At 39.3% G+C, this 13,695-nt stretch overlaps 1 protein-coding gene across 5 annotated transcripts in view; it reads right to left on the bottom strand.

Annotated features, from left to right (window-relative positions):
- Positions 1 to 7,738: 7,738 nt before the first annotated feature.
- The window catches only part of LOC129120427 (glycerol-3-phosphate acyltransferase 3-like), a 22,520-nt gene continuing 16,563 nt past the window's right edge, over positions 7,739 to 13,695 (bottom strand). For 4 of the 5 annotated variants that reach the window (XM_077176939.1, XM_077176940.1, XM_077176938.1 and 1 more), the window contains 10 exons: positions 13,228 to 13,498; positions 12,765 to 12,839; positions 12,367 to 12,456; positions 11,951 to 12,044; positions 11,542 to 11,657; positions 10,734 to 10,789; positions 10,304 to 10,389; positions 9,530 to 9,658; positions 9,041 to 9,120; positions 7,739 to 8,600 (listed from right to left, as the gene is read on the bottom strand). In XM_077176939.1, the coding sequence (XP_077033054.1) occupies positions 8,486 to 8,600; positions 9,041 to 9,120; positions 9,530 to 9,658; positions 10,304 to 10,389; positions 10,734 to 10,789; positions 11,542 to 11,657; positions 11,951 to 12,044; positions 12,367 to 12,456; positions 12,765 to 12,839; positions 13,228 to 13,498 (1,112 nt within the window). In that variant the 3' untranslated portion in view covers positions 7,739 to 8,485. The remainder of the gene's footprint in view (positions 8,601 to 9,040; positions 9,121 to 9,529; positions 9,659 to 10,303; positions 10,390 to 10,733; positions 10,790 to 11,541; positions 11,658 to 11,950; positions 12,045 to 12,366; positions 12,457 to 12,764; positions 12,840 to 13,227; positions 13,499 to 13,695) is intronic. The other variant, XM_077176941.1, reaches the window with a different exon arrangement.

The raw sequence follows: 13,695 nt of genomic DNA, 5'->3' as shown, positions 1-13,695 counted from the left end.
ACTTATCTACTGACAATTTCATTTCAAATTGATTACATCATTACATTTTATTTGTTTGCACTGTAATCTGTGAGGGCATAAAATTTCTCTGCCTCACTTTTACCAGTAAGCCTGTTTTCCTAAGAGAGAAGGGATTATTTTTTGTTCAAGCACTAAGACCATACTTTCAGTATGGGTAAAACAGTATGAAATACATTGAAGACACAGAAAAAGTGCCAGTTTTAAAAATTTTCCATGCTTTAATTTTTTCAAGGCCTATTTCATGTAGAAAGGCTACAGTTAGTCATGTTTCTAATGGAGTATTTTTCAAAAAGAAACATCCCATGAGAATATACCAGTGTTGCTATACTTGAAAGAAAACATTTTCATATATCCTTATTTTTCAATTTATTTGACCTAGTACAGTGCATACCAAAAAAGTTGTGGTTGAAGTGATATGCTTCAAGTTTACCTAAATCAGATGCTCCAAATAGATGCAAAAATTTTTGTTGGTTTTTTTCCTTTAACTTTGTGAGAAGTTTCTGAAATTCTTAATTTTTGTCCTATTAATACTAGCAATAGTGTATTTTTATGTCTGTAGCAAAAGTATGTTTACTGTCCAAATAAACATGACTCTCTGATGTAACACATGCTTTTAATGGGGATTGGATTGAATCAAAGACAGAGGAAAGGGATCAGTTTATCACAATGCTTTTCTGAATTTTTTGTTGTTGTTTTGTTTTGGTTTGATTTTTTGGTTGTTGTTGTTTGTTTGTTTGGCCACACTTATTTTATCCCCCCTAATTATGAGCACCTCTCAAGGTTTGGTGGTATGGAACATGGCTACAAACTTGTTTTCCAAGATGGGGGAAATATTGTTAACCAACCTGGGAAGAGAGCCTGTACTTTATGAGACAGTCTCAGACTCCCTTTGCTAAGTTATTACATGTGTTACTGGCTTCTGGTAGGTCAGATCTAATAAAAAGTAGCATTTCATTTGTCTCTTGTCACTGGAGCTGGGCAGCTTCAGAATATCAAACAGTTTCATCTCATGTAAATATCAGTTTTTTACTGCAAGTAAATAGGGTCAGGGTGGTTATCCCAGTGCTTGTTTTTATCTTGTGCTGTTGAGGAATGGCAGGTAGCCAGCAAACCACTCGGGGGAATTCTGCACTCTCTCGTCTGTCTTCTGGCTGCAGGCAGGGCATGCTTTCTCCCTACCACTGTATTTGCTATAACTCACTGTAAAAATTGATACTTTTTATAAAAGGAGTCAGATGTTTTCAGCTTCACTTTGTATCCTAAGTGGAATTTTACTGTCTGCTGTCATGAACTTCCAATTCTTATTACACTGAAAATAAATAGAAGTAGTTTGGCTTCCACACAGCCTTTGAGCCTGGCAATGTGCACTGATGGAGCTGCAGCCTTCTGTGTTGTCTCCAGCAACAGCAAGGGCTTATAAGCACTGTGTGCTTCATGAACACAGTACCCAGGCATGCCCCACCTCAAATAATTTAATTTCCATAGTTTAGAAATTTAGATTTCTAGGAATTAATCAATCCAACTCAATTAAAACCAACTGACCCAGCAGACATGATAGAATTTGTGACACCAATACAAACAAGGAGCAGGCCACAAGGATGGCACCTCCTTTGGCTGTTGAGCATGACCTGGCAGCCTGGATTTCCACTGCACTGGGAGAGAGGAAACAGTGAATGAAAAAAACGTGGAAGTATTAGTCCAGAACTCCATGATCTCCTTAATGACCAAAACTTCCACAGCAATAAAATTAACCACTTAAAAAGAAATTTTTTCCATTCACAGCAGGATTTTAAGGAAGGACAAAACATGCTGATAGCCAGTAAATTATCTTTACATCTTGGTTTGTTTGCTTTCTTGTTTTTTTTTTTTCCTTGAGTGATATTATAGCTTGCAGTTCCCAAAGAAGCATTAATGAGGCTGTAGTCCTCATGGCAGCTCAGACACACACACAGGGGTGCCACTTCCTAGGGCTGCTGCACAGTATAATCCTTGGGCTCAATGCAACCACCAGATCCTTGTGTCACACGGATACTGCAACATGCAAAGAATAACTTAAAAGCCCAAATGTTTTAAGACAGCATCTGGATAAAAATCAGCCTCAGCTCAAATCTAACAAGAATGTTAATCCTTCTAATCCCTTTTAGGTGGATTTACGAAAATTATATTAATAAAACACTGGACAGAGTGGTTATTTGAAGTGTAACAAACTTCAATTATTACTTCATTGAATGCAAGTATATACATCTTATTAAAAGTCATAAATTATATGAGAAAAGGAGGCTGTCCATAGCCACCATATGATGAGCATTTTAGGAAAAAAAAAATCAATTATATAATTGATAAATGCAGTATTTAATGTATGAACTAATGAATACTTACAAAAAAGGCTGTTTAACAGATGTCTGTATAAACTTAAAAGATAGTTATTAGTAGCTATCCCTTATAAAAAGAAATATGCCTTTTCAAATTACTTAATAACCTACTTTTTAAAAGTTTGATATGCAAGGATATAGTACTTTTCCCAATTATACTCTAATTAATAGCCACAGTTTAGATATTACACGTCTTTCATCACACGCACCTTTCATATTGTCAAATAGAAATACTAGGGGACATCAACTGATATCAATAATCCACAACTGCACACAAATCATGGCTACTGATCAGTAAAGCAATTATCATATTAAAAGAGTTCAACAGGGCTCAACATACTGTAAAATTAGAAATCCGTCAATACCACAGCCATTATATAGAATAGCATTGATTGGATGTACTAAACATGAGCCTTGATGACAATTGATCACAATGAACTCTGCTCACAGAGGAGTCTGGTACACTAATTGAGGAGCCATCCTTAAATAGAATAATAAATAGAAGAGGAGGGGAGAGGAGAAATGGCTACAGAGCTAAGATGCTGCCTGTCTGTGCAATGAAACAATAAAAAAACAAAGAACCAGGAAGGCCTCTGTGTGCTGGATGTCCTCTAACTTCCAAGCGTCCTTTTCAAACACCAAATGAACCTGTGAACTCCTCACAGGTCATCTCCACAATGTGTGCCACAGCTGGGAAACCTGCTCAAAAGAGTCTGAACAACACCTCAGAAGAAACATTTCCAAAAGCAAATCCCACAAAGAGGCCATAAACCCCAGAAGTCTCATCTGTGACCAACCTCCATTGGTCAGCTTGAAATCAAGCCTCAGACTGCATGTGTAACCAAAATTTGTTCTTTAGAGTGAGGAGCTGCCCAGGCTGCTTTTCCTGTTTTTGTTCACAGCAAGCTGCGCATGGAAGAGTTTGAAACACTGTTATTAAATTTGGCACTAACTAGTTTGTAGTTCTCTCAACAGCACAAGGAAATGCATGCTGGTAGAAAACAAGTTCTGAACATCCTCATTATCCTGAAAACTTATTCTGAAAGTATCCCCAGTCTCAGATCAAGATCAAACAGCATCAAGGTACCGAAGACACTTATCCCAGCAAATGCAAATGTTGTACTGCATCCAGGAACATCCCAGGTTTGTCACCTCTACAGAGTGTTAAAATACAAAAAAAAAAAAAGACCCCTACCTGATTTTGAATGAGCTAAAGGAAAGAAGCAGTTCTGATTTTGGTTTGTGACATGGAAGAGATGGTCTGGAGAAACCCCACACACCAAAGGCTGCTGAAACTTCGAGCAAGCACAAGTTTTGCGGGTAGTAAACCACCATCAATGTTTGAAAATGCAGTGTTCAGAGTATGCAACGTTATTTCTACGTTTTCGTGGTTTCCTGGAAATGGGAGAGCCGGCTGTGCGAGGCAGTTTGCTGCCAATGACTGGACGCCACCAGATGGCCCCCGTTGCATGTCTCCTCTAACGCTCAGCCATACACCTTGGACAGCCAGCCGACGGGAAAAGTCAGACATGAGCTTTTAAACGTTCCCAAATGTAAGACAGCAGTAGAAAAAGACATTTGGAGCCAAGGGAATAAAGGATTTGAGCTACACCAATCAATTTTGCAGGTATGTTACAGGGACAATCGTTATAAAAATGAGCACACTGCCCAAGTTTCACTAAAGGAGAACTTTTTAAAATAGATCTGGTTTTCTATCCACACAGCTGTTAAAACAGTGATATCTTCAAGAATTAGAAGCAGCAGCTATTTTTGTTCTCTACCCCACCCACATAGCAGGAGAGAGTTATTTTATTCACTCATTCCAACCTACATTTATTTTCAACTCATGGCTCATTTCCTTAGGCAGCTCAAGTTTGGGATGAATGCACCCTGGACTACTGTGGTTTGTTTCAGTTTCCTGATGTATTAGTGCCACAGCAACAATTAACATCCCTCACATGCTTCATACAGAGGTACCAGCTAGCAGCACCAAATTAAAAAGAAAGGCTACCTAGAATGTAGGTCTTCCCTGCACTTATTAGCTGTATCATATTTAATTTGGGGATTAGGTCATCCAGTCAATTAAAAGAACAAGGCTCCTTGGTTAAGGTTAAATATATTAAATGGTAAACAGTAGAGGAAATCTGTGCTCTGGAGGAAGACAGTGTTCACAGGCTTGTCCAAGATGATGATACATCTCATCTATGTTGTTTGCACAGCTATCAGATAATAAATACATTAAAAATATAACAAGAGAAAACATTACTTACACTGACAGGGTTTGTCCTAGGTTGACTGTATGATGCTTTTATCTCCAATTGTCACGTTCTGCTTATGCTGAATAATAAGTTTTGCACCTTTAAGACTTGTTCCAGAGAGTGAAGGGGGGAGAGAAGCAGCAGCAGTTTGTTTTCAGACACTGCACTCACTCCTCCACATTCCTGCTTCTGGACTGTGTCGTCTGCAGATAGACAGACAGCAGGAGGTTGCTCTCCTTTGCTTTTAGTTAGCTTAGCTAGCTGAGGCAAAGAAGTTCCCTGGACTGTGGGATTTTTTTTCCTTTTTCTTTGGACCTGTTCAAACCTGCTCTGGACTGAACACCCAGAAGAGCACTGGCAGCTCACACCTGTGGCCCACAGGGCCAGGCCTGGGCCACGACATTTCCAGCACCGGAGGGACTGATAAGAGACTGAGTGAGCTGAACTGCAACCCGGGGAGGGGACTTTCTCAGTTTGTCATCTCTTTTGGAGCAGCAAGGGGTTTTATTGATTAATGTTGTTTAGGTTTTATTGTTTAATAAACAGTTTTTTCCACTTTTCTCCAAGGAGGTATTTTCTCCCAGACTGGTTGGGGGGAGGGGCCAATTGAATCTGCTTTCCTAGAGGAGCCCCTTTGGGGGTTCTCTCCAAAATTTGCCCTGAACCAGGACAGGGTTTTTTGGTTTTTTTCTTTGATTTGGTTTTGTTTTGGGCATTAATTGCATGGTGCACCCAAATACTCCACTTGCTTCCATTTTAGCCTATCATTTCCCACAAATGAGCACAAGACCATGCTGCATTTCATCCTGCAAAGGTACATGGTAAAAAAGAGGAGCTCTAATGATATAATATTTCCTCTAGCCAGGTCTTATGTGCTCTCACAGAAACATCACACCTGAGATAGCCCAGCTACCTCAGATGGCATAAAAGCAGAAGAATGGCTCTGAGGTAGTGTTGGAAACAGAAAAGTTTTAATAAAAGGCAAAATCACAAAGCTCTTTACAGAGAAAAACCGACCCATGTCCAAGAGGCTCTTGCTCCTGGTATAAACACCCCACAAAAGCGATGACTTCCTTTGCTCTCTTCTTTTTCTAGTGAATTGCTTAGGTGGGACCTTTTGGCTTCTGTCCAATTGGGTATCCTTAGGTTTGAGGTGAAGTCCTCAAGGTCCTATGAGGTGTCTTTTACCAATTGGAGGAGAGAAACTTCTGGGCTTTTTTTCCTTTTTAAGGAGACAAAGGAGCATTTGTTCATTCTGTCAACAGGGGGCACATTCCTACACTCTAATAGTTTAGAAACCTGGTCCTGCAAGACCAGTGAAAGATAAGAGGAGGAGTAACACAAGTGCAAGATCCTTGATTGTGAAAAATAAGCTGTCAGCTTCCCACTCATGTTGTTGTCATAAGAACATGTTCTTTTTTACTGTCACCATGCCCTCCTAGTAGAGGAGGAAAACATACTTGTCTGTGGAGACCTTTTGGATAATAACCAATTCCTCCATAACCCTAGCAGTCTAAGGGCAATATACAATTTCAGATAAAAGCAATTGCCAAGGCCTCTGCTGATATATTCTGTATTTCATTTGCATTTCAAGAGAAAAGAAAGGAGGAGGTGGAATGTAAGTAGAGAAAATAGCACCAAAAATCAGAAACACTTACTTAAAGCAGGGCAAGACAAAGTAGTCTCAATTTCAAGTCAGACTGGCATTTTTACCAGCAGGTAACAAAGTACACTCCACTTGTAATGGGCAAGTTCTTGGGTTCATCACTTGGTTTTATTTCCCCATTCCATATGTAAGTACCCACTTCACAGAGTTTTCAGCTTGCTTTGCTAAGACAGCCAAAAAATGACTGAGACAATACTGACAATCCCACCATCCTCTCACAAATGTTACATAATACTCATACATTCAGAGGTCTGAGCTTTACTTTTACACAACTTGGAGTCATAACCATAATGAGGATCATACATTCCAAGCTCCTCTTGACGAGCTGGAGAAGTGTTGCAGGACAGGAAAAAAAGGCATATCAATCTCCTAATTTCTAACAGAAGCAGAAAATTTGTCTTCCAGCAGTTATTTTTTATCTCCCCATATTTTCCTGTGTCTGGCCCCTCTTTTTGCCTATTCAGTCTCCCATTTTACCTCTGAGAACAAAGAAAGTACAGAGTAGTGCAGGAAGAATGCTCTCAACTCTTCTCTTACTGCAGTTTCTGTTAGCAACTCTCAGAAATCAGTCACACAGAAAGACAATCTCCCAGTTTTAAACTCTGTCACACTGAAAACATTTGAGAGTTATCAGGATTTTCAATCACATTTCTTCATATTTTTATACCTAGAAAATAAATCAACAGCTTAAACAGCCATGGAAACACATCTTACTATATCTGGGAGTAAGTAGACCTGTTTCAAATCAGGAGAGTCTGAAGCAATTTTCCTTACTGCCTGGTGGCTTTCCTATTAGCCTGTGTGGCTAAAAGCTGTGCAAAAGGGCAGATTCTCCTACTGCTTACCCATGACACCAACACTTAGACTGACTGATCCACCAAAGAAATTCACACACCTGTAGCAATGCCAGGCCTGGCCAGAGAAGAGGAGAGCTCAGTTCTGTGCTACTGTTAGCCCCTCCATGGGAGATTGTTTTTCTAGGCTCTCTAGGGCTAGGGTAGAGTTGTATCTGTCCCTCTGTAGGATGTATTTGTGCTCACCTACACTGATCCTCTGTCTTTTCTGAGACTTCAGCCAATGGGCTGCTGTCATGTAAACGTTATTAACTGTTCTTACCAAGGTCTGTCTTTAGAGCACCTTGGCCAAAACAGGAGCTATTTGTGTGTTTCATTAGGGACATTCAGATGGTTAAACAAGACTGATCCTTTGATATGAGAGCTACTTACTAGGAGAGCAAATATTTTATACCAATAAATGCTATAGGAGACAGAAATATTCCCACTGCATACTCCTTAAGTGCACTTGCTCTATTCCTGGAGGGTGGGCTTGTCAGAGGCCAAATCCTCAGCCTTCACATCCAGTGGTAACACAAGCAAGTAGCTATCTAGAAATAACAACAGCAGAGGACAGTGGATGTCACATCATAGGCTTTCTTTAATTTGTGTAATGCATACAAACAGACTCAAAAAGGGATCTAACAAAACCACAAGATATGATTTAAAAACACAGGATATTTTCTATTACATTTGTATCCTTGGCTGTGATTAATTTACCTCAGCTTCACACGCCCAGGCATCAGTACATGATGCCCTGGACACAGTTCTGCTCTTTGTCATAACAGAAAATATTTTACAATGCCATCCCTGGTCTTGTGACATGGAGGAGAAAGTCAGCATCCCATTTTTCCTCTGACATACAACACTTCCTCTCCAACATGCAATTCAGAAAACATATTTGGTGAAATGCTTCATGTCTTTTGACATCAGGAGATCTATCTCTAGAGCAACATGGTGACTGTGGCTCACAGGAGTATTGCTAGTCTTAGTCACTGAGAGAGTCTAGCAGTACAGAAGTGATTTATTATAAGTAACCATTTAAGTCCTCAAGGTATTGCAAATATTTTAAAGTCATACTTTAATGAACATAATTAATTTTACTGTAGATTCTTCTCAGCATCAGGGAGAACTTTATTAGCATATTTTATGTTTTCCTATTTATAAAATTATAGTACTTCGCTTTAAATAAGGGTATTTCTTTATTGTTTCCCTGCTGTGTCACATGCAAAATATCTTATGGGAACAGAAGGAAAACATGTTGGGCTTAATATAAAGCCAGTCTATTTTCTGGTAGAGATAAGTCATGGAAAAATGAGATAAAATAAATAGCATTTAACAAACATTTCCGTTTCCCACAGATCCATTTTCTATTACTATCTGGCAATATTTTTTCTGTTGCTCTTCCTTGAAAGACTCTTTGACCTTTTTCCTTTTCAGTCCTCCATCCCTGAAAGATACAGAAAAGAAACAGCCTTAAACTCTCTTCAGGGTCAAGGCAGAAAAACATTACTATATTTAGACTATGTAGTCAAAGCAGTTTCCACTCTTAATGTTGACATCTGTAAGACAATGCTAAGTGATTTATACTGCCAAGATTTACAACACCACATGCCCTTCTTTTAACCCAGCATTTAACAGGCAAGTAATTAATTTTCACCTAATACTGCCTGCTGTCTAGATCCACCTGTCAGCTCTGTTTCTCTCTATCTACTATATTATTCTAATTATTCTAATGTAATTGTTCAAGTAATAAAGTAACATTTTCTGAATCAGAGTCAGTAAGGGCGGTGGACTACAGTGTAAAAAAGCAGGTTTTAAAGGATTCCATGCTAATATTTCAGAATACAGAGCACCTTTAAAAACAATTCTAGAGGTGTTGCTTCTTACCAAGGAAGCACAGACATTCCTGCCCGAGCAGCAATGACAGCCTTGACTCTGTCAGCAAAGTGAACAGCATCTTCTTCTTCCTGAAAAAAAAAAAACATTAATTGCTTTACAAGAGACATTTTCTCTGTGCCTCACTTAAAAAGACAGGTTTTGTCAGACAGCAGGCAGTAGGATTTATGCCTGACTCATGAGCCAAATGTAAGCAGTTCCAGCTGATCGTGGTTTGCCACTATTTGGTGTGGAAAAGAATTACATGGGAGGCTCTCTGGTTTCTGGGACAGCCTCAAACAACACACAGCCTGAAGTCCCAGGTCTGGCCAGAGCAGGGAATGCATCCTAGATAAATCCAGGACTTGTAATGTAGTGTTGCTCCCTAGCCTCTGTCCATTAAGTTATCAATAAGGATTCAGAGCACCTTGTGTAGTAATGCAGACCTCCTTCCAGACAGCATTTCACAAGCACTTTCAAAACATACAAAAGTGTAAGAACCTCTTTGACCATCGGTGGCAGGTACCACACATTGCAGACAATAGCCCAGCTGGTTAACACATTAAAAGCATAGGTCATCATGGAATGCTTTGTGCTGTTCCAGAAGGCATCTCCGAAGCGGGGGTCATACTGGAAGACAAGAAGAATAAGCTGCCTTGGTTTAAATCACATAAAGGGCTTTTTTTTTTTTGCCACAAAGTCACAATTCAACTTATTAAATAACAGGCAAATCTAATCACACCTCCTGAAGGCATCAGTAAATTCAGAGTAAAGTTCCAAAATTTATTACAAGTTTCTAACAATTAGCATTTACAAGCAATGCATGACGTCAAACCATTACAGACCTGCAACACAACTATAGCAAAAGATTTATTCAAAACGTAAAAACTTGTCATCTACATATATGCCGACTACAAAGGTTTCCTTGACAATGCTCACACCAGTTTTAAGAACTTCCATAAGATCAGGTAACATTATAGTGCCAGAAAAAGTAACTAATATTTCCAGATCTAGAGTGACCTGGCTAAAGCTACTCAGAAAGACTTGAAAGTGCCAAGAAAACTGCCCTTATCCTCAGAGCATGTAAGAGCCAGGACAGAAATTACATGTTTCCTATAGTGCTTAAAACCACAAGTTTCTGTCTCTCAGGGCTTATTCAGTACTTTATGCACACCAAACATATCCCTTTTCAAGGCTTACACATGAACAGCTTCCCTGACATGAGAAGCATTTGCAACCAATCCTTCCATGTTCAGAAAAGTGCAGTTACAGTACCTTGATTGCTACTGGATGGATGGTTCCTCCTACCTCAAAGCTTCCCTTCTTAAACATCATTACCGATGTGTTGTTAATGCAGGTGCCTGGTCAGAATTAAAATAGATGAAGGGCTTAATCCACTCTGAGAAAAGTATCAGGAAGTTAATCCTAAACTGTCTTAAGGAGACTTGGTTCTTAAAGAAGAAAGTAAGCTTTAGTTCTGGAACATAATCCCAGAGCCTTGTATGTCTTCATTCTTTTATATGCTAAAGCAAATAAACTGTCGTAAAACTGTTGTAAAATACTAGAACCTGACCTTTAATATCTCATAAGAACGAATTAATTCTACAAACTAAAAACAACCACAGTTCTAAAGACTAGATATAATAAACTGCACTCAAGGGCAAGAAGTGAGAAGAGTAAAAAAATCAATACAGCTGCTTCTTACCTTCTGGGAAAATTAAAATGGGTAACTTGGCCTTATTTGCAATGTGTTCTCTAATTCTGTGGAGAGAAAATAAAATTTCAATGTATACTTCATATTTGTTTTGTCCAAGATTCTAAACATTCATTACCTCTCACATAGGACAAGAAAAGCTCTTGCCCAATTGCCTTTCACCCAGTCAGTTGCCTTATCTGGAATATGTTCTGGTTTCAGGCTTTTATCTCAGTATCTCTTGAATTAAAAAAGTAGATTTTCTACAAAGCTGTATGAAGTTCCATTTTAACCAGAGAATGGTGGTTCTTGAAGCATGTGAAAATAACTTCCCAGATTCCAGCCATGAATGCAGTCAAACTTTTTTTAGACTGAAATATATTCCAAATTTCTAGTTTTCATGCTTTCTAGGTTCCCAACATCAGCTTTACATGTATCTAAGGATTCTCCACGTTTAGTTAAGTGACAGGTCACTATCTTACTACATTTGCTGCATCACTTAAAACCACAAATATCACCACTAAGCAGATTACTGACACTAAGATCGGTCATTTTCCAAGACAACTGTCTTTTCTACAATTCAAAAGCATGGAGCTCAAAGCATGGAGCTCCTCTTTGGCCTGCATTAAAGGACAAAATCAAAACACCATACATAAAAAAAAAAAAAAAAACAACAAAACACAAAGCAAAGCAAAACAAAACCAAACCAAACAAACCCAACAACAACAACAACAACAAAAGACGATGACAAAAAATGTCAACACTGATGACAAATTACCACACCTGACCAGACAATGAAGCAAACACCTCACTACCTTACTTTTTCCTCACCAGGTGACGGTCTTTCATTTCTGAGCGTTCAAACAAGACATGCTGAGAGGTTCGCATGCAGGATTTTTGAATAAGTCCCAAAAGCCCTCCATGTACCTGGCCAACCTGCAAGTCCAAAAGAAACTTGTTACAAAGCAAACACACACACAGACACACACTTAAATTATTAAATTCTAAACACAGATGCAACCATTTCTAAGCTTATTTACAAATTATACCAATCCCCTTGGTCATACATGTGCACACACCTGCTTGCATCTAGTTTTTTTGCAGTTCAGAATGTGAGTTTAAATGCTGTCAAATCCCAAATGTTCTATGAGGAGGTTCATCCTTTTACCCAATGCTACATCTATGGACATCTCAACCTTACTGATATTTACCAACTGTCTTGTTCATACCAAAGAATAGCATCCATCACTGGCCAGGATTAGGACATCCAATGGAGATGTGTGGTTGGCTACACAGATGCCTCCTTCCTGTGGTTTGTTTTCCCTGCAATGATGACCATAAAAGTAATTAATGTTTATTTTCCAGACTACAATCCCAATCAGGTGGCAAGCACTGAATAATATCTAAGTGTCTGAAGAGTACTACATCATCTACACACACCCTGCCAATACACAGCAGGAAACACAGGAGGGCATGTGAACATCCTGAGAGAGTCTGGATGATCCAAACAGCTTTTTGGATCAAGTTGTACCATCACCAAGTATCCCAGCAGTAATGGAATAAGTATCCTGCTCCAAAACTTGAGATGTTAAATACTGCAAGGAACAAATTCCAGACTAATAAAGGGCAAGGTGGCAGCACTCACCTGTTATGGAAATGAACAAGGCCACTCAGACATCGGATACCTAAGGTGGCACATATCATCTGGACCTGGTTGCTCAGCCAGCCTTTAACTCTAAAAGAAATGAAGCCATAGATAGACACATTTCTAGTTCTGTGGAGCCACATATGCAATGTAAACTCTCCGAGTTATCCCAAATTGCTGTTACTACAAAGACCATTCTAAGGTTCACACTGCATGTCTGCTTTCAGATGCCATTCCCATAATTTTCTCTCAAAACACTTTGTAATTTTACAGGAGAGAAAAAGTCACCCCATGATAGTCCACATCAATCCTCTGGACTTCAGCAGACTGTTCCAATTGCTAGTTCAAATCCTTAAAGAAATACAGAAGAATTGAAAGAGCCCTCAGCAAATACCTACCTGCCATTTGGAAACCGTCCCACTACAGTAGTGGCCAACACCAGCAACAGGATGCTGAAAACAGACAAGCAGATGCTACAAAGTAAAATAATCTTAATTAAACGGCAAGAAGCAAAACTGGAGGAGTAAGCAAGAAGGTTTTCTTACTTGGCTCTTTAATCCACTTCACAATGCTTCCTTCCAGCATTTAATAGCATCTAACTAGCAACAAACTACTTAGCTAACCAGCACACAAACCATTTCATCCAGCTTTGCTGGATTTTAAAAGCAAATTAATTACTAATTAAGCATATGGAAAGTGAGAAATTTACTTTTTTTTTTTTTAAGGGATATTTGAGTTTAGATGGCTTCTTGGAAAGGTCATGCCAGATTCTCCTTCCACCACTAGCCAATAGCATACTATTTCACCCCTTCTGTAAAAAGTACCATGAAATAGGATCCCAGCAAACCCTGTCTGGCTCACCGGAAAGGCAGCAGGAGGCAATACCGAATTAGGATGCCAGTGACCCACACAGCAGCCAGTTTCCAGCTGACATGGTGCAGGTTGGCATTGGTTCTGCTGAGGAGATTCCAGGACAGCAGCTCCTCAGAGGAGAACCGTCGAGTGACTTCATCCTCCGCAACTGCCTCACAGCCCTTCTTGGAGAAGTACATGACATCAGCAAGGCTGAAACATCCTTGGCATTGGCCAACAACCTCCTTTTCCATGGGAGTCTCATCTCTCTGGATGATTCCTGCATGAGGAAATGAGCCTTCCTTCCACAAGGTGAAATAAACAACATGGATTCCAAAAAGAATATCAAGAAATACATATGCTTTTTAGAAACAGCTCTCCTATTCAAGCACAATAATTCACTGCTATGCCTCATTTACATACTGACAGTTCATTCCACAAGTTACTTCTCTAATCCTATGCCATATTACGCCCCTA

Source organism: Agelaius phoeniceus, chromosome 4, assembly GCF_051311805.1.
Source record: "Agelaius phoeniceus isolate bAgePho1 chromosome 4, bAgePho1.hap1, whole genome shotgun sequence".
Lineage (NCBI taxonomy): Eukaryota > Metazoa > Chordata > Aves > Passeriformes > Icteridae > Agelaius > Agelaius phoeniceus.
This window is presented reverse-complemented; position numbering and strand designations above follow the sequence as displayed.